The sequence below is a fragment of the Lichenostomus cassidix genome, chromosome 4 (genome assembly GCF_008360975.1).
Source record: "Lichenostomus cassidix isolate B80296 chromosome 4, HeHo_3.0, whole genome shotgun sequence".
Classification (NCBI taxonomy): Eukaryota; Metazoa; Chordata; class Aves; order Passeriformes; family Meliphagidae; genus Lichenostomus; species Lichenostomus cassidix.
In genome coordinates, this window is record NC_139484.1 from 48,777,173 (window position 1) to 48,799,383 (window position 22,211).

A 22,211-nucleotide genomic window follows, 5' to 3' on the forward strand; every position below is an offset into this window, starting at 1 on the left:
TGAAGTCACTCAGGTTGAATTCGTATGATTCAATTCATCTGAATTAGTGGAATTAGATCAGAAATCAATCCAGTTACTGATTTTACATCAATCACTCTATGGTTTAGCAACGTTTTTATTAAATAATGAATATGCAGATTTTTTTTGTCATTTAGTAACACCCTATTGTTCTTCACTTGTTAAAGGCTGTTATTAGAAATTGACAGAACATCCTGGACTTTTCATTAATTTGATATTGATCTGCTGATATCTTCTAAATTAATGTTACCTCTGAACCTGATGTTTCTAGTAGGAAAACCTAGTGCAAAGACACCCAATGCTTTTAAGTCTGTTAGCAAAATTACTGGGATTTTAAGCTTCCACTTTTTTGTGGAGGAATGATTTTCAACTGGTGGTACATTCACCTTAGGGTCTAGGGGCCAATTCTTGTGGCTTCACAAAGAAAAAAAAAAGCAGGGGGGGAAAGTAGGCTCATCTGTGAAATAGTTCTTGTAATTTTTCAGGAGATCCCAAGTTCATTAATATTCTTAACGATCAATTCCTTGAAAAATTTAGCAACCACAGACTGGCAAGCTGATTACAGGGAACTAGAAGCACTTCTTATAAAGAAAGTGTAAAGCTTTGCTCCTTTCTTCCTATTAGAAAAAGAAGATAGCAATCTTTCTGAGGGTCCTTTCAAAATGAAAGTAAGCTGTGAATACAGAAATAGACTTCACAATCTAACCTGCCTTTGTTAATAGTTTAATGATTATTAGAGTTATAAGGGAAGAGGGTGTTTGACCAATGATTTAAAGAACATAGTTACCATGCTATGTTGCTGGTATATTTATTTTGCTTGTTTTCCACTCAAAAAACATTTTCAACCCTGAGTGAAGAATTTGTACCATTTTAAGTATTTTGTATTATCATCTATTAATGTCATAACTTTTAGTACATTATCAAATCTATGTAACATTATTTAATTAAATATTGTGATCTTTCTTTCATAGAAACTTACAAAAGGGAGTTAGAGCTGCCGTAAAAGGCCAGATGGACAGCTTTTCTGGAGCAACTGGACATTATCTTCTCCTCATGTCTTTAGGATTTGTTACTGAATAACAATTGCTGCTATTTTAATGACTATAAGGGCTGAAGTCAGATCCAGACTGATACTCAGAAAACCTCCATTTCATGAAAGTCATAGGAACTGAATTGTACCAGACCTTTTAGCAAGATGCTTAAATTTGTTCAGTGCAGTGGTAGCCAAGGAAATGCCTAAATGCAGAAAGTAAGTAAGTAAGAGAGAAGATAAAATGGCATTATTATTTTGAAGTGATTGCTTAGGGGTGGAGCTAGAGTCTCTCATTAGGAGATTTGAGTTTGGAATTAGAACTGGAACAGCAAATAATTGTGAAGCAGTAATTGAATGAATATGGGAATCCAGAATTAATGAAAAATAAACCCACTTTCTTTGGTAGTGGTCTTTAATTGCTAAAATATTTTCATATTCCTGACAGTGTTGATAAGCTGACTGCTGGGAAGATCACTGTGTATAAAGTGGCCCAACTGCCAGTACATATATCAAATTTGTGTCTCTGGGATGGTTCCACCTGGCTTTCTGTATTTTCCTTTGAGAAGACAGGCAATACTTATTAAGGAGTGTATGTTGCAAACTGATCTCCTACACCACTGCAGTGTCTTTTCTGGAGAAAAGGATGAGACTGGACACCTTTCCTCCTAATGTATGTGGCCTGAGACATAGAGCCATCAATGCAGGCTGCACAGATGGATTAAGCTTCTGGCATGCAATAGTCTTACGAAGTACATGTAGTCCCACCTCAAAAAAAGTTTCCAGCTAAAAGAGAATATGGATTTAAGATGTATGAATAACCACAGTATAATACAAGAATATGTGCAGTAAAATCAGAAATCTAGTGGAAGCCAAGCCACAGAGACAACATACTCCAGTATACTTTGCATATCCATTGTTAAGAATTCCTTCAGTGGTCTCTGTGTTTTGTAAAGAACGAGACTTTTTAGGGATCCTGAAAGGTAGGACTAATAAAAAAGAAATCTGGGGTTCTTGAATTCAGCTATTATTGCTTGACCCAGCAATTTTTGATTCTGAAGCTTTTGGAAAATTGTATCTAGAATTTGAACTAATCTCTAATGATGGCCATTTTGCTAAACTACAGTATAATCTGTCATGATGGGCACCAAATCCACAACTGATGGAAGTCTTTTGGAACTGTCTACAATAAAAATTTACAAAATAGTAAAGTTTGTCAGAGATCATCTGGAATGAGCTCAGCCGTGACAGATGGGTAATTTATCAGGCTTTCTTATTGTAGATATGTTGATACCATCCCAAAATAGCTGCATTTTGGAGACTAGAACAATTCTGTATTAGGAAAAAAACCCAAAAATTTTCTATTGGTCTTACTACTACAGTAGAATAATAATTTAGAGTTAAATCATTAGGTCTAATTAATAATTAAGTCTAACTAATCATTAAGTCTAATTAAGTCTATCCCTAGTCAGTGTTTGCACCACAGTTCTGTAAAAAAGTTAACTGGACAGCATTTGAAATCATAGAAACCAGTAAGGATCAATTCAACAATAGGGAGTCTAGACAGTCTGATTTGTTGTTTTCCTACCCTGATTGTCTCCAATTTGTCCATTTGGCTAGCAAGAACACAGCATCTGACAACTTCTTAGAGAACACTGGGGATAAAGTCAGGTTAAACAAACAAATAGTGTTCTGTGTTAAGTAATGTACAGTTTCCCTGAACACAGCAGATACAAGCCACTTCTCTGGTCTGTGGATTTCTGGCAGGCAGACAATGTCTCACAGAACAGTATCTAGAAAATCCCTACTATTCTGTGTGTCTTTCTTTTCAGTAGTAGGATATGCCTTTGTTTAGGTGGAAGATCTAGTTTAGATGTAAGGAGTATCCTGTCTTGAACCTTTTTCTCAAATGAAGGGTAGCAATTACAGCAGTTTCAGTGAAGTATAATCCATCTCATAAAATTCCCTGTTACAGTTTCCCCATCTTTCTAACAGTGTAAAAAGATCACATGGTGAATTGGACTAGCTTTTAAAGGCAGTATTCTAGGATGTATCTTTATTTCCCCAAACAGAGGTTAGTCATACTGGGAAATATTCAGTCAAGCTGTATGATTGTCTGTCAAGATTTTGCAGATTCTACTCTTAGTCCTAGGAATGTTGTGATATTACGCTGTTGGTCCCCTCCCCAAACACAGAGCAGACAAAAGATATTAACATTTTCTGCAGACATATTTTTAGGTGCTGTACTATCCCTGGTATCTTAATATCACTCATTTAAAATAATTTTACTCCCACAGAAATTGCAGTGAAAATGCTTTGCAGATGCATCTACTCCTGCATGCCCTCTTGAGTGGCACAGTATCACAGAATAACAGCAGCGTCAAGATTGGAAGGGACCACTTGAGATCATCTAGTCCACCCTTCCTGTCAAAGTGGGGTCAGCCAGAGCAGGTTGCCTCACCAGGACCATGTCCATTTGAATGTCTCTATGGAAATGAGACATTGCAGCCTTTCTGGGCAACCTCTACTAGTGTTCATTTAGTATTAGAATAAAGAAATGTTTTCATATGTTTAGCTCTTGTCCTGTCACTGGGCATCACTGTGAATGGAGTGGCTTCCTCAGTATTTTCTCTACAAAGGAGTTAGGCTTTTGCTATAATACAGCTTTGGTTTCAAATCTTTCCATCCTTTTTTTTCAGTAATTACCTTCAGTTTTAGAGATGTCATCTATGTCTAATAATTATCTCAGTAGCCACAAGAAGGTAACCACAGAACCTTTTTAAACACCAAAATTGTAAATTCATACTTTCAAACACCAAAATGGTTTTACCTAAACGGTTTCTCTTAATCTGTGTGGTGTTTTTGCAAAATTTATTAACTATGACGTTTGAGTTGAATTGAATTACAGCATGGTTTGGGTTGGAAGGTACCTTAAAGATCACCTACTTCCAACCCCCTGTCATGGGTGACACCTTCCACTAGACCAGGTTACTCAAGGCTCTATTCAACCTGGCCTTGAACACTTCCAGGGATGTGGCAGCTGCAGCTTCTCTGGGGGATCTGTTCCAGTGCTTCACCACCCTCACAGTAAAGAATTTCATCCTAATAAAGCCACTGTAAAAAGTCTCTCCAGCCTTCTTGTAGGCCCCTTTTAGGTACTGGAAGGACACAATAAAACCTCCCCAGAGCCTTCTCTTCTCCAAACTGTACAGGTCTCAGCTGTTCTTCATAGGAGAGGTGCTCCATCCCTCTGATCATCTTTGTAGCTCTCCTCTGGACTCACTCCATAATGTCCATGTCCTTCTTACGCTGGGGCACCCAAAGCTGGATGCAGCACTCCAGGTGAGGTCTCATAAGAGCACAGTAGAGGAAATTAATCATGTCCCCTGACCTACAGACCACACTTTTGATGCAGCCTAGGATACAACTGGCTTTCTGGGGTGCAAGTACATGTTGCCAGGTCATGTCCAGCCTCTCATCCATCAGCACTCCCAAGTCCTTCTCAGCAGGGCTGCTCTCAATCCATTCTCCTCCCAGCCTGTAATTGTCCTTGGAATTACCTTAACCCATGTGCAGGACCTTGCACTCAGCCTTGTTGAACTTCATGAGGTTCGCACAGATCCTCCTCTTAAGTCTCTCAAGGTCCCTCAGGATGACATCCCTTCCCTCCAGTGTGTTGTTCACACCACTCAGCTTGGTGTTGTCAGCAAACTTGCTGACGGCATACTACAGAATTCTTCTTTTTTTCCTGACCTGACAGTGTTGTCAAGTTCTGTAAAGCCAAATTTTCTTTCTTATATTAAACGACTTGTAGGGTTTACAGCTCCTCTTCAACAGGTGTAACATACCACACTAAACATCCAGCTGCATCATACCACATCCTCAAACAAAATTTGCTCAAAAGCAAATGTGCACAAGTTAAAACCCTTGCATTATGTCTATACAGATCTTGCCCAGCTGAGAGAGCAGTCACTTTTTGTACACTTGTCAATAATCATGTTCTAATATCCAAAGTAAAAAGTATGGTTGAATGTGCTACAGAAGCCAGGGTATTGCTTACAGTGATAACAGATCAGATTCTCTTCCAACAATGTGATTTAGTTCTATGTAGTCCATACAGAGATGTCACCACATTTTATGTGGTAGAATACTGATCTCCAAGCACTGACTGACAGAGTTATGCTTTTTGATACACCTCCTCAGTGACACGTGAAATATCTTCTCTTTTTGTTAGATCTTTTTTCTTAGTAAATAATGCCTTGGCTTTTTAATGGTTGGTTACTCCTAAATTTCAGTCATACACTGAGCACTTAATACTAACTGCAAACTGCATATATCCATTTCAGATCAGAGTAATTCTCAGTTCATGACCAGAATATTTTAACTCATTGCTGCTTCTTAGTTATATGTAGTAAAGTGTTTAAAAAAAATCCTTTGGGATCTTATTTTCATTTTCTTTTCTCACATTTTCTTCTGCACCTAATATCAAACCTGCTTGCATGCATTTTAGCTTGTGGTTTGTCTATTAGATGACTTCTATTAGGCATTCACTTGGAAATGAACAGGGATTCATTTTTATTTCAAGTCTGTGAGAACTGTGACATTTGAGGGCTCTGACTCATGTTCAGAGGCATTTTGAAACTAAATGGTGAAATGGCTCTGAACATAGAGCATGACATGAGATGTGTTTTTCCCGAGTGGCAGCAGTTTTCAGGTGAATATAGCAACATTAGCTGCTGGTAAATTTATGGCTGCAGATAGCTTATATGAACTACAGTTGCTTATGAAGCAGTTCACTCTGTCCTCATCTTTTCTTCACAAGAAAACCACCACAATTGTGCAGCTGCTATTATGATTTCCGCTCCAGAGGAAAAACATTTTTTTAACGTTATACCGGTGTTGGTTCACTTAGAGCACATTTTTAGAGGGGATTGCCCAAAGTAATTGCAAAATAATGTTCCCAGCACTGATTGGATAATTATCAATGAAATTTAGCGGGCTATTAACTTATGTGGTTACTGAGAACTTACTGTTCTAATACCACAGAGCCCTTTCAGCCTAATTCAGATGGTGTTTCTTTACCAGTGAGTGTTATCGTTAACAATATGGTGGCTCAGGGCTTAATCCTCTACTTTTAGATTGCTTTTTGCAAGCCTGATCTTGTAAGCGCTCCAACTGGCCTACTTGCATTTCATATTTACTCGGAGTTGCTAGTCAATATTCTAGATAAGTGTAAAATAATACTTTTCATCCCCTCAAATTCAGATTTCCTTTATCCATTTCCTAGTTTGGAAAACTTCACTGGGCAGCTATGGCCTGGCAGCATTGCAGCAATCCTTTGTGGTAATTTTTCCTGGTCTGTGGCTAATTGATCACAAAAGTCTGTGTTGGTGTGTTGATGCTTCAGAACAAATGATTCTCAATAGATCTGCTTACAATTTCAGTGGAGTTTCTTGTTTCCACTGAGCCATATTTTTTCTGCGAGTTCTGACAATTGTGGTTGAGTGTCCATTAAGTTTATATCTGCACATTGACAGAAAATCTGGCAGTATAAATTTGGTTCAGTGGTGATTACATGAGTCAATATCGGTTAAATTAACCTAAACACACAATATAGTATTTGTGCCAGCCAATTCACAGGCTTGCTGCCTAGTGTCTCAAAGTGCTTTTCAACTCTCCAGAGCTTTGTGAGATACCAGCCCAGCTGAATTCTAGGAATGCTTGCAGGCAACTTTTCTAAGGACTTGGCTTCTTTTTCCAAAATTAGGTTTCTCTTTCCAAAAATCCCAGTGTTGCTGCCAAAAGGCCTCTCTTACCTTGCTACTACAAGGGTATATAATAATACACCCTTTTGCTTTATACTTCCTAGGTACCATTTGCACACCATTTTGCAGACCTCTTCCAATGGCTCTTCCAGTGGCTCTTTGGTATCAAAATTTGCAGCATAGTTTCTTGCAGATTTCTTGTAGGAATAGCATTATCTACTCATTATGAACTGTATACAAGAGGGAGCAGATAGAAAAGGAGTTACATTAAGAGGATTTGCCCCATTTCTAGGTCAGTTTTTAGATCTGATGAAACTGAATGAATTGCAGATGAAGAATTTCCACTCCACAGAGTATCTGGATGTCAGCAATACAATGCCCAGTGACATAACTTATGCAGCGAAGATGAGAAGAACATCAACAGAAAAAGCACTTCAGAATGGGAAAAGTAATGTTCTTGGGTGTCTGTAAACAGGCTCACTCATTATTTGGCAAGTTAGATCATCAATATGACTCCTACTTTTCCACTGCCTATTTGTCACTGTTGAGCCACTAGCAGAGAAAAAGACCCGGATTCTCAGCATGGCAAGAAAAAAGAGCCTTATTATTTTGATTCCAACTTATATAGACTTTCAGAGGTCACCCAGATTGGTCAGTCAGAAACCTCCCCCTAGGCCTGATTGGCCAGGCCTGAACTGTCCAAATCTCGAGACACTGTTTTTAATAACATCCAAACTTTATCTTTGTTTATAAAACACAGGAGAAAATTCTCATGGGAAAGACCTGTGCTAGCCACACCTATTGGGGTAGAAAAGTTGAAAGCTAGCACTGTGATGTGGAATGTGACACCTGCCTTTTGCTTTACAAGATGCCAAACCCACACTACTTTTGGATGATGGATGTAGAGAATGTCATAGTAAGTGTTGCTCAGCTTCCACCCTCCTTCATTGTGCAGAGGTTTTGTAGAAAGAGCATTACCATCCTCTTCCCTTCAAGCAGAGTTGTCATCATAGTTTCAGCTTGGCCGTGGGCAGCACAGTTATTTTAGTGTGCCAAAATCAGTGGGTTCACTATTCTGTCCTTGTTACTAGCTGATTCTGAATGCATTTCATGCTTTTGTTCATAAAGTAGTCTAAGTCATCACTGTTTCATCATAGTTTGACTGCCAGAATGGAGACTTCATAGGAGTCTGAAAATAGCCTCCATATCAGGATCTTGTTTTACTGCTGTATTGTGCACAAAATTTGTGAGTGTAAGGGGAAGCAGATGGCTGAAGCCTGGGAGTAGGAAGCTGAGACAGAATCAGTGCCTGCTATGGCTTGTTCATTTGCCCGTGGGAACAAGGAGGGCCAAATTCTGAGGGATGCTCTAGTAGAATGTTTTATGTAAAATACCCAGCTACTTTCTGCTTATGTGTATGTTCTTGCTGATTTGAAAGCAATAAGCTCATGCATTGTTTCTCTTGTTTCTGGTCTCTGCTTTCTGTGGTTCCTGTTGCCTGCCCCTCTTCAGTGACAGTTCATGCTCTGAAGTTTCATACATGAGGATAACCCTTTCACAGATGCATCCTTCATTAGGCCCATCAGCTTCCTGCATTTCCAGGAATACCAATGGAAACATATATGTTGAACAAAGAAAAATAATTGGGGAAACAATTTCTATTTTTCTGTCAGAAAGGCAGTGTAAATAATGCAGAAGACTGAAAAAATCCTGAGCTTTTTACTCAGACCAGTTATGTAAAACTATTTACAGATACGCTGAGCTTTGTGGTAACAACATGGGGTGAAGAAATGAGAGTAGGGAGGGGTAGCTTGTCTCTCACCCAGGGGGGCTGGCCAGCCAGCCAGGTAGAGCTGCTTGCACACCTCTTCAATTACCAGACGTGATGCAAGTACCTGGATGGGGTGATGTGAGAAGTGAGCCAGAAACATGTGATGCACTGAGGTTTGAGGAGGCTGCATTTGATTCAAAGTGAGGAAGACATCCCAGCTCCAGCTGCAAATGCCATCATTGCATACTGCTTTCTTGTAGATCACTCAGTTATCACTGTCAACTCCTACTTCTCCTACATAGACTCTTTGCAAGCTCATATTATTTGTGACAAGGCATCTCATGCTCCTGGTCCAGCTCACTTAGTCTTGCCCTTCCAGTTCTAGGATTGCTCAAATTCAGTTATACAAGAATCAATCACTGAGATTCTCTTCTCAATTTCAGTGGTTGCTCCAAGTATGCTTGCTATCACTTTAGCAACAGCAGGCTGTTTGACTTTGTCCAAGAGCTGTTTGGCAAGAAAATAGAAGTGTTCGGCACTCCCGCCTCAGCTTGGCAGGAGGAACCTTCCTCTCTGCTATTGTGTAGTTGGCTTTACTCTCCTCTCTTTGAGCCAGGACTAATGGTGAGCTGTGTATGGTTTGGGGATTTCAGGATCTCACATCTATTTTCTAGAAAAATGGCTAGTCCAGTGTACCAGGTGTGGGAGACAGGTAGGCAAGACTGGCTAATGGTGTTGAGAAGCTGCCTTTGCTTGTTTGAAGGGTGGCTTGCTCCTGATGAAGGGTTAGAAAGATGGCTGAAGCAGAGCTGGAAGGAAGGAGGCAGTTAACAGTTGATCATTCTGCCTGTGACTACTCTCTGACACCATTGTCTAGGATAGTTTACTGTTTGGCCAGGACAGCCAAAGTATACTTCAAGCCAAGTGTACCTTAATATTGCCCATGTTCATGGTTCCTGTTGCAGTCCAAACTCCTGAACAGGCTATCAAGAAACCTGTTCTCCAGGAAACATTGGAGAGATATAGTTTCATATTTCCAAATTAAAGATAAATTTTAATATTCCCCTGTACCTTTCCAGAGGCTTAGTTCCCTGGATTGAGGTAAACAAGATGATACAAGCTCTGCATAGTTAAGCTTTTCTGTGTGTTGGCCTGGCTTTGTGTCAGTGCCTTACCTCCCTTTTCAGTATTGCCACTGTTTAGTTGGGTGCTAAGACAAGAGAAAGGGCTGAAATATGGGAGAGGCAAGATCCACAGCAATAGGGACTGTGGGGCATTGCTAGGCAAAAGTAGTCTGCCTGCTGCCTTTCAGAAGTGGAATGGATATGGCCAGGGCCAGCCCTAACTGAGCAGAGTTAGCCTACCTGCATCTTTCAGAGAGGTGGCTCTGCACACCAATGATGGCTGGACATGCAAGGCTGCCAACTGGCAATGTACCCAAGACTTGGCAGAGTAACGTAGGCTAGACACCCAAAGTTAGAAAAAAACTTTCAGAAAAAAAAGCTGCAGCCATGAAAGGAGGCTTGAAAACCGCATGGCAACTGCAAATAGTAATGACAACAGCCATATGGGGGTCATATCAGACAACGTGGCACTGGTCAGAGGTACCAACCTGAGAGCACTTACAACTTCTATCCAACCCTCGTTTCTCACTCTAATTGCAGTACTGCCCTTGTTTCCTGGCTTGGAGGAGGTAAGCCAGCCTTGAAAATATTAGAGGACAAGATTTTGTGCTCTGTACAATCCCTATTGCATTATTGCACAGTATCAGTGCCCCCCAGAGAGGTTGTGGTTCGTCTTTCTGCATTGGGAGCACGACAACCCCTTTCTTTGGCTCACTGAGAGGCCACAATCTGAAATTTTCCTTTCTAACTTCATTCACAGTATCTGAATACCTATTTTGATGGATGCTTGAATTGCTTGGAAGCCCGTGAGTCACGAGCTTCTGAACAGGCGTTAGATTTCTAGATGAGAAACTACACTGTTAATTCCTTCGTACTTCAGTGGGGATGGCTGGGGCCAAGCGGCCGAAGTGACCATGTTGGTGACGGGGGCGTGGAGCGCTGGCCAAGGGGCTGTGGCGAACCAGCAGGCACACCTGGCCCCGAAGCAGTTACTGTCCCCGCGTCCTCTCAGCGCTGACCTACTGGAGATTTATTCCGAGGCCGACGCGTTGCTCGGCACTGCGGCGGCCCTCGAGCCCGGCCCGGCCGGACAGCACGGCCCAGCCGGACAAACGGCCCGGCCGGACAAACGGCCCGGGACGCGGCTGCCCCCGGCGGCAGAGGGCTCGGACTCCCGTGGCGGGCGGAGGGGCGGGCGCGGGGGGGCGGGACCGCTCGGCACCGCCCCGGCCCCGCCGCCGGGAGCGGGCAGATCCGGGTCTCGTGGCGCGGGCTGACGTGTGAGCCGGCCCGAGCCGCGGGCCGAGCCGCGGGGCCGCCCCTGCCCGCCCGGCCGCCCTGCCCCTGCCCCCGCCCCGCAGCCCTCCGCGACGGCGGCCAGAGCACGGTGAGCGGGGGGGCCGGGGAGGGCGCGGGCTGGCGGCGGCTCAGGGCTTGCGCGGACGCCCCCGCCCGACCCTCCGTCCGCCGGGCGCGGCGCGGGCCGGGGAGAGGCGGCGGAGCCCCGGTGGGGCCGCGGGGTAACTTGGAGCGTGTTGAAGTGCAGAAACGTCCCCGGCGCCGGCCGCTTCGCCGGGTGCCCGGGAAGGTAAACACCGGGAGAGCCGGAGCCGCTCCGCTCAGGATTGGGCAGCTCTCCTTTTTTCCAAAACCAGACAGACGTCGGCTCGTCCTCTTAACAGCTGGTCTGATTGTGATTTTTCTGGTTATTGGGGGTTTTAGTGCCAAGTGGCACTCTTCTGTCGATTTTCTTTTTTCTTTTTTTTTTTTTTTTCTTGAAGGATCTCAGTCTGATACTTTGAGCCAAAGAGGTTTAGTTTTCTCTCTTTAAAGAAGCTGGCAGTGGCGTGCAGACACCAATATTTGTGCTGCCAGGCTGCTCCCCGCTTTACGGACAGGGTGCAGCTGAAGTGGGAGAGATGAAACAATGTCGTGTGAAAGATAGTCTCCGGAAAAGAACAATATCACTGCCGTTAATTTATTAAAGATAGGATTCCTGCCAGGAACTCTTCATGTGTACTCGAATATGTGATTCCTAGGAAATCAGTGGGGAAGGATACATTGGCCTTGGAGGCCACAAGACGTGGTCATTTCTCTGCTGCTGCCTCTGCGCTGGGTTCCCCAGCTGTCCTGCCCTGCAGCTCAGCGCTGCCTTCCATGGCAGTTCTGAGGCCTTGGCAAACCAGCGCTTCTATGTGAACGTGGTGCAAGTCCTACATCAAAAACTTTGGTTTCCTGGTGAACACCTGTTTGTCTAGTCAGGTGTCTTCAGGATTGTCTCTTAGACTGTAGACTGTTTGTGTTGTAATACTAACTGAACATCCATATCTATGCAGATAGATAAGTCTTGAAGACCATCTCCAGTTTATAGAGGCAAGGACATCTAACTTTTTGGTCTTAATAGGATTTTATGTTAATGTTGTTAGTATGCCTACCGAGGAAGGTGTGTATCTTTAGTGAGTATTAGTGGGTTATGTATTAGAAGTATTTAAATGCTTAGCTGTTAGAGTGCTATCCACCTTTACTCAATTAAGTTGCATTCCAAAAGCAGACATAAGCTCAAAAAAATCAGAAGTGTGGGAGATCAGTTTTACTTTATTTCTTCCTGAATCCTTGATAATTTCATCCAATTCCTGTGACTCGATGAGAGGAAAGAAATCAGTCTTTGATTTTAGAAAGTGACCCTGTTGTTGGCAGTGAGGCTTGAAATACTAGAAGCAATTTGCAAAATAAAAATAATTGTAAACCTAGCAGCACATTAGTTGGTTCACTTCTAACCACTATTCCTTCCCGTGCCACTGTGGTGGGTGAGTCCAACATCTGTGGTTCTATTTGCCCTTTGTAAAATACCAGATTTACAATGTTTGCCTAACTCTTGAGTGGTGCAGAGTTCTGTATTTTAAGTCGTTCAAGATCATTTTGTATAAGGAGCTAAGTAATGGCAGTCATGCTTGGTGTGTTATTGGTAATTCCACACTGCGTTGTTGCACATGCTTCTCTGACAGGCAGGGATGTCCCTCACCCACTGGGGACCATAAGCCCCGAGGTTTGCTGTAGAACTGAGATGATGGTAGCAGCAGTTCTGTAGTGCTGGGTGGATTTTTTTTAGCCTAGTTGGATATTATTTTGCTAACTATAGAAATAAATATAATAGACAAGGTTCTATGAAGTTCCTTATATTGTGCACACTGTGCTGGTTTTGCAACACCTTACATAAACCACAACCAAGTCCATTAAGTTCCAAACTGCATGGCCCAGTTACATGAGCAACATTCTGCAGTCCATGTTCTTCTCTTGTTCTAAAGGAAAAATGAGAATCATACAATTGTTATTAAAGAAGTAGTTGACATAAAAAAAAACAGATTATGTTTTAATAATTTTAACTATTATACCTGCTTTCAAAAAGTTGCTATTTCATTCTGGAGAAAGTCAGTTTCTAACTGACTTCTGGTTTTGTTATTAACTTCTCATTTCCTACTTTCATATATTTAAACTTCACAATAAGTGGTGTGTGAATGTTATTTGCATAACAGATGTGTAATAAAACTATGTTTGTGTTTCAGAATTTTCCCTTCTAGATATTTGAGGTACTTGACATCTATTCTTATTGACCAAGTTTTGTCTCTGCTGAAGTTTGTCATACCAAAATTTGACCTAACAACATCATGAGCCTTCACAGGGCCAGTACAATGAAAGTAGCAAGATCTTCTCTTATAAATGTGTATGAGTGGCACAAGTGTACAGTGCTCTGACAATATCAAGTATCAAATTCCTGCTCTATATGTTTTGAACATTTATCAGAGTCCTCATCACAGCAAATATGAAAGTGTTTTGGCAGATGCATTCATGCATCTAAAACTTGATGTCATCTGCCCATATTCTGCCTGGGACACAGCTCGGGGAGCCTGTGAGCCTACTCTGCATATGTGCTGTTACACACTGCATATTTGCAGTTACATACGTACACCTGATGTTAAACACACTTTCTGTTTTAACTTCCTGGGGTAGAGATTCAATTTACAAATGCCTACCGGTCTGTCTAGTTGTTAATAAGGCACCTGATTCTGCAAAATACTAATACTTTCTGGAAAGTCCGAGTACTCCCAAACCCTCTATAAGTACAATGGAAGCTAAGAAGACTTTCTGAGGCTCTGTCACACAGCTTATCTTGCAGTCCTTGTTCAGGTAAAAATAAAAAAGAAGACAGAATTATTTTCCCAGAAGAGCTCCTTCAGCTTGTATGCCTTGACTCATCAACAGCTACCTTTCTCAGTTCCCAATGACCCTCATTTGAAGTAAGACTTCTTAGCTCCTCATTATGAAGGAATACAGTCAGGGATATCAGAAGGACTAGCATGTGCTAGCAGCACAGGGGGGAAATATGATCCTATCTGTCTCGTCCCTATTCCCACCACCTATTGTACACTACTGGCTAAGGCTGGGGCAAGATAAAGGTCCCTTAGTGATGATTGATAGGGCTTTTCATGAAGGATTTGAAGATGCCTGGGGGAGCAGTCCCTGGAATAACTGAGTGGTTGTACATTTGCATTGTTGTTAATCGAACAGATATGCTTCAGAAGCTTTCATTTAAGTGTCTAACTGGTATTTTTACAGATAATGGAACAAATTAGTCCCATTTGGGTGGCAACAGATAGAATTACACTTGATAAAACTTTTCGTCATTAAGATTAGTTCTGATTCTTCTGCAGCTTTGCATGCATTAAAAAGCATGGCCTTCTGGAGCTAAATATAGGTTCATTTTTACTTTAGAAAGCTTCTGGACAAATGTCAGATCCAAAGCACTGAGCTCTCCTAGGAAAGGAAGATTTTTATCAGAAAAATCCCGGAAAAGCTGGACAAAAACGTAGCACCAGCCATTTACATTATATAAGCAGCTGCAATGCTCATTTACTTTATTTGTTGAATCTTTGTCAAATGCAGACCTCTAGTATTAGAGCTTTGGTCTTTTTTGTTCATATATTCACATGTATATGTTCATATATTTCCTGTTATTTAATTATAAAATCTTTATTTTTAGCATGGCAATATTTTTAGACAACTTGATAAAATAATTTGTCTTTTTTCACACATTAAGAAGTTATTTAGGGTAAAAACAGCTGTCTGAAGGCAATTACGGGAAGATGTGAAGAAAATTTCGGGTTAGCTCTTCAAACAGTGGAACTAAATCAAGTGTGAAAGAAAGCTTCCTGGTGTGAGCAGCCTTAGTTTAACAAGAATTCCTGTGCAAGTGGTTACAGTGTCGTTAGGGGTTCCTCACTCTGGTGCCTAGATGAGAGTGATCAGATGTCACCTGTAGTTAAGCACCCCTCTTTGAAAATACTATGCAAACCTTTTATCAGAGAGCTCTGTGAAATGTAGAGGTATTCTCATACAGAGGCTTTTTTGAGCCATGGAGATTGTCAGATGGTTCAGCATCAAGTTAATACATAGAACAAAAGTGTCTAAAGATGAAAGACATTATTTTCTGTGTGAAAACTGTGGAGCCAAAGGTAAGATGTGTGTTGCAAACTAATGCTGATCTTGTGAAACAGTACCATAGATTTTTGTTGTGCAAATTAATATAATGGATTTAAAAATCTGTTGCTAGTAGGTGCAGGGGAGAGTTGTGTAATTTGCATAACACTTTCCTTTTGATAATCTAAACTAGTCTGTGAGTCTGCCAGAGTAGATGTATGATATTCTCTGGTAAAAACTGGGTCGCCTGTTAGCTAAACATATGTAAATAACCATGTCCAGAAATCCTGTTAATTGCTGTGGATTCCCTCTGGTATAAGTACTGATTTAAAAAACTCTAATTGATAGGCTTCAAATTGTTTACTGCAGGTATGTAAAAACCCTGATTCAACTTTCATTGAAGTTGAAGACAGGCACGAGTTAGCTTCAGATAAAATTTGATCTGGCCTAAAGGGGTTAGGAATAGGGCTGCCAGGGAATAGAGCTGCTTTCATCTGAAAATTGAAAATCCTGCTATCTTTCTCAGCATGCTGCTATGCTATTAAATCTGTTTGCTCAGTGGCAAGTTGTTAGAAACATATGTCATCCCTGGAGAGAAAAAAATCATGAAAGTATTCCAAAGAATTTCAGCATAATTTTCTGTTTGTATGTGATTGGAGTAACATTAAGGAATAGTATATTTTTACAGTTTTAGGGATTTAGTAAAGTATTTTGTAATGTAAACAATTGTACTCTTAATATACTAGTATAAAAAAGTTTATAGCTCATGGTTTAGAGCTGCATTTCCACCTCAATATGGTGGAAAATGTTTAATTTTTATTTGTTTTAAAACTGTACGGTTTTTGTAAAGGAATAAATAAATTACATTTTCTTGTGTTTAATTTTGCAAAGAGACAAAATGTGTAAAAAATTTCTGAATGATTGACACTCCAAAAAAGCCAATTCAAAATAATGAGTTACTGCAGGCCACCTGAACTGCAGTAACTGCCTGGCTGCTCATGGTTAGCTCAGGGCCACTGACATGTCTCAGCATAACCTTTTTCTTTTACAGACTGAAAAACATCATGTTTCAATGGCCAAAACCAGCACAATAGTTATATAGTTTCTTATGGGAGCATACTTTTTAAAATACTTTTGAAAAGAAATTATTAATTTTTTATTACGAAGCCCAAAAGTTGAGCACAAAACATCTCTTGGGTGGGGCAATCAACAGCAAAGTCAGGTTCCCTGTTCTACTCCCATGGTGGGGCTGGTGTGAGATCCTCACCTCTGCCATTTTCCATCTGCAAGGAGTACTCCTCATTCTTGCTTCCCTGCAAAAGCAAGTCTGCTCTCTGGACGGTCTGCTACTCTTCGTGTGTAGCCACTTGCTCAGAATCAGGCCTGCCAAAGCACTGCAGCACAAGCTTTTGGCCCTGGCTGGCTTGGCACAGCATGAGTGTCCTCTTGGGGCTGGTGCAGTAGTGCTTCCAGCAGGATTTTTGGGTTCAATATGTGTAGCTTCCTGCAGCAGTGCATCACTCATACAGCTGCAGGGGTGCTGAATTTAGGAGATCAGCAGTTGTTTGGGAATGGGAAGAAGAACGTCAGCAAGCAGTGAGACAGTCTATAAAGCCAGAGACGTTAAACAAAAGCAGGGGAGTAAGCACGTTTGCCTAAGTTTTCTACTCACTGCTGAAGTACAAGAGCCCTTGAAAGTCAGTGGGACTTCTTGCCTTACTGAAGACCACAGGAGAGAGCTCCCAGTTTGCTCTGTAAACTGATTGAAATAGAATGTGTTAGTAATTTTACAGAGGATACCTCACCCTTTTGTATTAACATCTGTGAAATAAAATTATTAATAGCCATTAGTCACTCAGTGTAATAGGAATAATTTTGTGGTCCTAGACCATTGTCAGTTTCCTGCACTAGAAGAAGCTGAAGCATTTACTTAGCAGAAGAGGGTATTATTCTTGGACAATGTTCTGTGTCATTCACATCTTCTCTTAATCAGCTTTCATATTCTGAGAGCTTTCTTTCAGAAAAATGTCATCATGTTAACAAAAGGACGACCAAAGTGACAGCTGGAGCTTGGTAATAACATTCTGTATCAAATATCAGTAAATTAATTCTAAAATAGCTGGACTTCTTTTTTGGTCCATGACTATATGTGCATAATTAGCTCCTTTTCAATGTTGCCCAGAGGAAATGTTAAGCCACCTACATGGGAGTAAGTAAATAGCTTTTTTTAATCTTGGTCTTATTTATCTCCCTCGGGGAGTTCAATTTTGGTCACTGACATCAGCCTTATTGCCTTTAAAACCTGAAATCTCTCTTTGTTCTGACATATGGGGTCTGGCCATGAAAGGGAAGGGGGGAAACAGTACAGGGACAGTGAGGAGTTTTAGTGTGTGGGTTCTTGTCCTCTGGGAGTTGTACTTGACACTGGCAAGACTTAACTAAGCTAAAAGAAGCATCTGTATAATCTTCTGTATTTCCGTGATACGCCATTCTGTGTTGAACTGATACACCTCAGCGTACCTGTAACCTTGGTTAGCCTAGCCCAAAAATAGCAAGTTTACTGCCAGGTTCTTGTTAAATCCTCCCACTCTTTGAAGTGGTGTGAACCTTTTCACATACTTCAGTTTTTGAAGGGTTGTGGTGCTTGGCTGTGAAAGGGCTTTGACCATAATTACGAGAAGTTTAAGTTTTCATGTTCTGATTCCTGCTTCATTGCTCTAGGTGCTAGCACTACTGGCAGATTAGCCCAGAAGAATTTTCGGCCCCACTCACAGCAACTCCAAATGTCCACTTCAGGGTGAAGACGTTAGCAGTCCAGCAATGCTAACTATGTTGTGGTGGTCACACAGTGGTGGAGTTGTGCTATGGGGACAAAGGATGTATCAGTACTCCAGCAGTCTTGTAAGACTACCAAAAAAAAACTGTCAGACCTTTACCACTTACTTCTCAGCTTCAAGTCTGTCCCTGCTCAAGAGCTCCTTCCCTGATTTCAGATGTCACTGTAGTATCCTTCAGTGGCTAGCTCAGCATTTCTTAGTTTCTTTTGCTTTGTCCTGTTTTTAAGGAGTTGTTTTGTATTATATTAGCATTTGTAAGAAGCACCAAATGAATGACACTGGAAAATTAATTCATTGTTTACTTATGAGGTGATTTGTGGGACAGTAGCAAAGTTACCCAACTAGTATGCCTTGAGCAGGATATGGCTGGGAGAGCATTTATCTTGTGGAGCTCCTACTGGGTTCTTAACCTCCTAGCTGGTCAGTGTCAACTTGGTGTCTGTTGAATCCAGCAAGAACCCCACCAGTTGCATCCATTTGTGTGTGGGTGGGTAAGCAGTGACTTTTCCATTAGGAAAGGAACTGGTTTATCTTAATCTGCATTAAAGAGTTCATCTTAGATCTTGTTAATTATCCCGAGAAAAGTTGCAGTGCAAAAAAAAAAAACTTGCCAACTCATTAGGCTACAGCTGGAAATCCAGGGAGACATGCTGATGCTTTCAAGTACAAAACCAGCTGCTCTCCCCCTGTCCCTTGGCATTACAAGGAGAGTGGATATGATAGCTTTATACCATGAAAATGTTGCTATGTCTAGAAGCCCACTTTGGAATCAGCCATCAAAATCACTGCAGCTCTTTTCCCTACAAAAGCTAAATGGGTGATCTGAACCAGGACAATTAGTTGAAGAAAGCTGTAATTGGAGCCACACTTCACTGTGGCAGTTTTCCTTCTGGCAGGACCCACATTCATATCCTACCGTTTTGCTTTTGCTGCCCAGTCAGCCAGTTGGTTTTCTTTTGTCCTGAAAATTCAATTTTATGCCCAGGAGGAGGCCTGATAGAAAAAGATTATCAGTAGTCCTCTAGAGATCTGTGGTCACGCAGAACTACTAGATCCTGGTGCACTAAATCTGATGAAAGTCATAGTATTTGTTCCAGTAAAAATAGGATGTAGCTGTAAGTGTGAAAGAGATTATGAGAGAGAGCTTCTCTTGGGTTGTTAATAAATGGGATTAAAAATCAACATTATAAAAAAGCCAAGTATAATGTTGCCATGTTTTAGACTTTAGTTCTGTGGGGAAATATTTACTTGAACTATCTAAATTACAGTAATAGAGGAGAACAAATCCTTGGAATGTTTTAATTAGTATCAATTTGTATACAAGATTCTTCTTTACAGAAGCTATTTTTAGCCTTGTTTGAATAGAGGAAGTTGCTTTGTAAAAGACGTTTTCTTAGAAAACTTCAAGCTTATTTTTGCTTGTTTTATGACCCCAACAATTTAAAACTTTTGTATAAAAAATGAAGACCATCTCCACTGGTTACTCATGCCAGACCCTTGGCTCCTCAATTAATTTAAAATTAGTGTGGTGTCTTTGTCTTTAGTGCAGGTTCTATTGCCTTAGAATCATGCATCTGTTAACTTCAGACAGAACAGCATTTATTTATTTTAAAGTACTGAATATTTTTCTCTTCAGTTTTCTCCCTATTCTCACAGTTCCTTTTGGGAAGTTTCTTCCCATTCAACTACTAATGCTTTTGTTTCCTTACACTGTCCTGTAGTTTTATCCAGTGTTTAGTTACTCCCTTCCTTTGCTTTTTTAATGTCTCTGTTACTAGTTTTGCCATGTTCCTCCTTCATATTGCTCTGATGATAGGAAACATGTTGCATTTCTGGTAATAGCAATTAAATTTCAGGTAGTAGCAATTGAACTAGAAATCTCACAAAGCTATGTGCAGGTAAAATCAGCCAGTCTTATGTATGCATACCTCTGTGTGGCATTTTAAAGAGAAAACCCTGAAATCCGTGCATATTATTTCCCCCCCTCTGTGCTCCAATCTAGTCTGAAGAAACACATGATGCAGAAATCAGTGGATAAAATTCTCTGTCCTGTCTTACTCATGAATTTTAGCTGTACAACAGAAATAATGGGAAGTTAAATAATAGGCTAGTGAGTTGGATGTAGGTAGTTCATCAAAAGACTAACAAAACACTCAGGATTCTGTGGGAGGGCAGGTATGCATGAAGTACAAATATTATAAAGGATGGGAATCAACAGGAAAATGCATTATATAACAAATACAGAAAAATCTGAGTTTGTCTGGGATTCAGCTTTTGAATATTTTGGCTTCTCTTGGTTTAGTTGGTCACTAGTAAACAAGATTGCCCTACTGCAGATACCTTTATCTGTTATTTTACCATTCAACTAACAGATGTTGACTTGAACTCTGTATGACTAGGCAGGGTTCAGTGGGTCCACTCCCTAGAAGAGGCTGGATTAGACACAGCTTTTGTAGTGACCATTTGTATCTAGAGGCATTTTGAAATAGCCAGTAATGAGTCAGCTGGGGTGCCAATTGCCCCTTGAGTGCTAGCAGTACCTAGGTGGACAGAGTGGCCAAGGAGAAGAGATTCCTATAAAAGCAGTGATGAGGAGCTTATCACACCAGTCCCTTCCTGAAGCAAATTTTCCACCCTCTGACTTAATTGGTACTATGGTCACACAGTCCCAGTGCCTGGTAGTTTCTCTGGGACAGGACTTGGTGTGCAGGATTGCAAGAGTGTTATGTTATGCCATATGAAGCCAATGTACAGGATGGTTTAGATTCTAGAAGAGAACATTTGGAAGTCATTTGGAGATGGGTAAGATTATACAAAAGAACCAGACTTGGAGCATGCTGTGAATAATTACAAATAAGGTCAGGTGTTGCAGGAAGACCTGGATACTAAGATGGCTTAGATGCAGATAAAAATGCAAGGGAATACATTATTTTTAAGGAAACCTGTATCCTTAGATAACAGACGAGTATGTGAGAGAGGGTTTCTGCCTCTGACAGTAAGATAAAAATGAGCATTTTGTCTTTGGGACAGTGAATCATTCATGCTTTGTGTATGACTTTTGCTCTTTTAGGCCTTTATAATTTTTCAGAATGCCTGCAGAGGGAGAGCAATTAATTTGATTTTTTTGTGTACTTTTATTTTAAATTTTATACATGTTTTCATTTGTTATGCCACTTTTCTCCCAAACTGAACTCAGAAGCAAAATTAACATGATGGCTTATTAGAGGTATTTGGCAATTGTGTTCCAAGTTATTGCAGTTGGCTGAAAAACAGTAATGAGGATCTGAACAGGGTTTTGCTTCTCTTTAAAGTAATGTGGTAAGATTCTGTTACTTGCCTGCTGTGCTGTGAGGTATTTTGCTCCCAAGGATTTCTTACCTTCAGTCTTCAAGAAAATAGCAACACAGCAAAAATAGTTCTTACCAGCGGACTCTTTAGCCATTGTATGTATCATGTTTGTGATAGTCTATGTTTTAAGTGCTTGGATCCAGGAAAGAAAAGAGTTAATGAGCTTAATGTCTTAATGCTGAAGTTGTCTGGTTTAGTCCATGATAAATCTGTAGTAACTCTGATTTATGTATCATATAAAGTGAGTGTTTCTTTGAATACTGGAGTAATAAATATTTTTACACAGTCTTTTATACCAAGGAGTAGAGATGACCAACATGTGTACACTTTGACAATCATGCTAATCAGCATCATATTAGAGTCTCATTGGTGGGCATCTAGCACATGGAAAAAGGGCAAAAATTCTTGTTTGCCTTCATGATATAAAGGAATTCAATCTTGTAATTACTACAGTGGAGCAAGGTAGATTATAATTTCTGTCTCCCAGAGCTCACCAGCTGCATGCTATTTACTCAGGAGCAGTGTTGCAGATTTTGGGAAACTATGTATAGTCATTGTAATAATTTAAAATACAGAACAGTCTCCAGGTACAAAACCCCCTCAGCCAGATTGTAGCCATAAAGATTGTGGGTTTGATAGTAGGGTATATAAAATATAACACACTGCTGTAGGGCTGGGAGTGGGGAAGATAATAAAAGAAACAATTTACAATAGTTACTATAACTGAGAATGGTATTTTTTATATCATGACAGACTAGAAATATTTTCCATATGGCTTCATTGACTACAATTTCAAATAGGTACTCAAGTCAAAAAATAATGAGAGGCTTTTATTTCTGACTT

General features: G+C 40.7%; 2 protein-coding genes across 3 annotated transcripts in view; one reads left to right on the forward strand and one right to left on the reverse strand.

Annotated features, from left to right (window-relative positions):
* Positions 1 to 464: 464 nt before the first annotated feature.
* LOC146438439 (uncharacterized) lies at positions 465 to 21,462 on the reverse strand. Its single transcript, XM_085059878.1, has 3 exons — positions 21,444 to 21,462; positions 10,702 to 11,465; positions 465 to 2,231 (listed from the first exon to the last, which is right to left on the reverse strand). Exons 1-2 carry the CDS (start codon positions 21,460 to 21,462, stop codon positions 10,717 to 10,719), a joined length of 768 nt encoding a protein of 255 aa, XP_084916004.1. The 3' UTR covers positions 465 to 2,231; positions 10,702 to 10,716.
* Positions 10,966 to 22,211, forward strand: part of SMIM14 (small integral membrane protein 14) — a 38,819-nt gene continuing 27,573 nt past the window's right edge. Inside the window, exon 1 of one of the 2 annotated variants that reach the window (XM_085059124.1) lies at positions 10,966 to 11,095. The gene's annotated coding sequence lies outside the window, so the exon portion shown is untranslated. Of the gene's footprint in view, positions 11,096 to 11,175; positions 11,297 to 22,211 lie in introns of those variants that run through there. The other variant, XM_085059123.1, reaches the window with a different exon arrangement.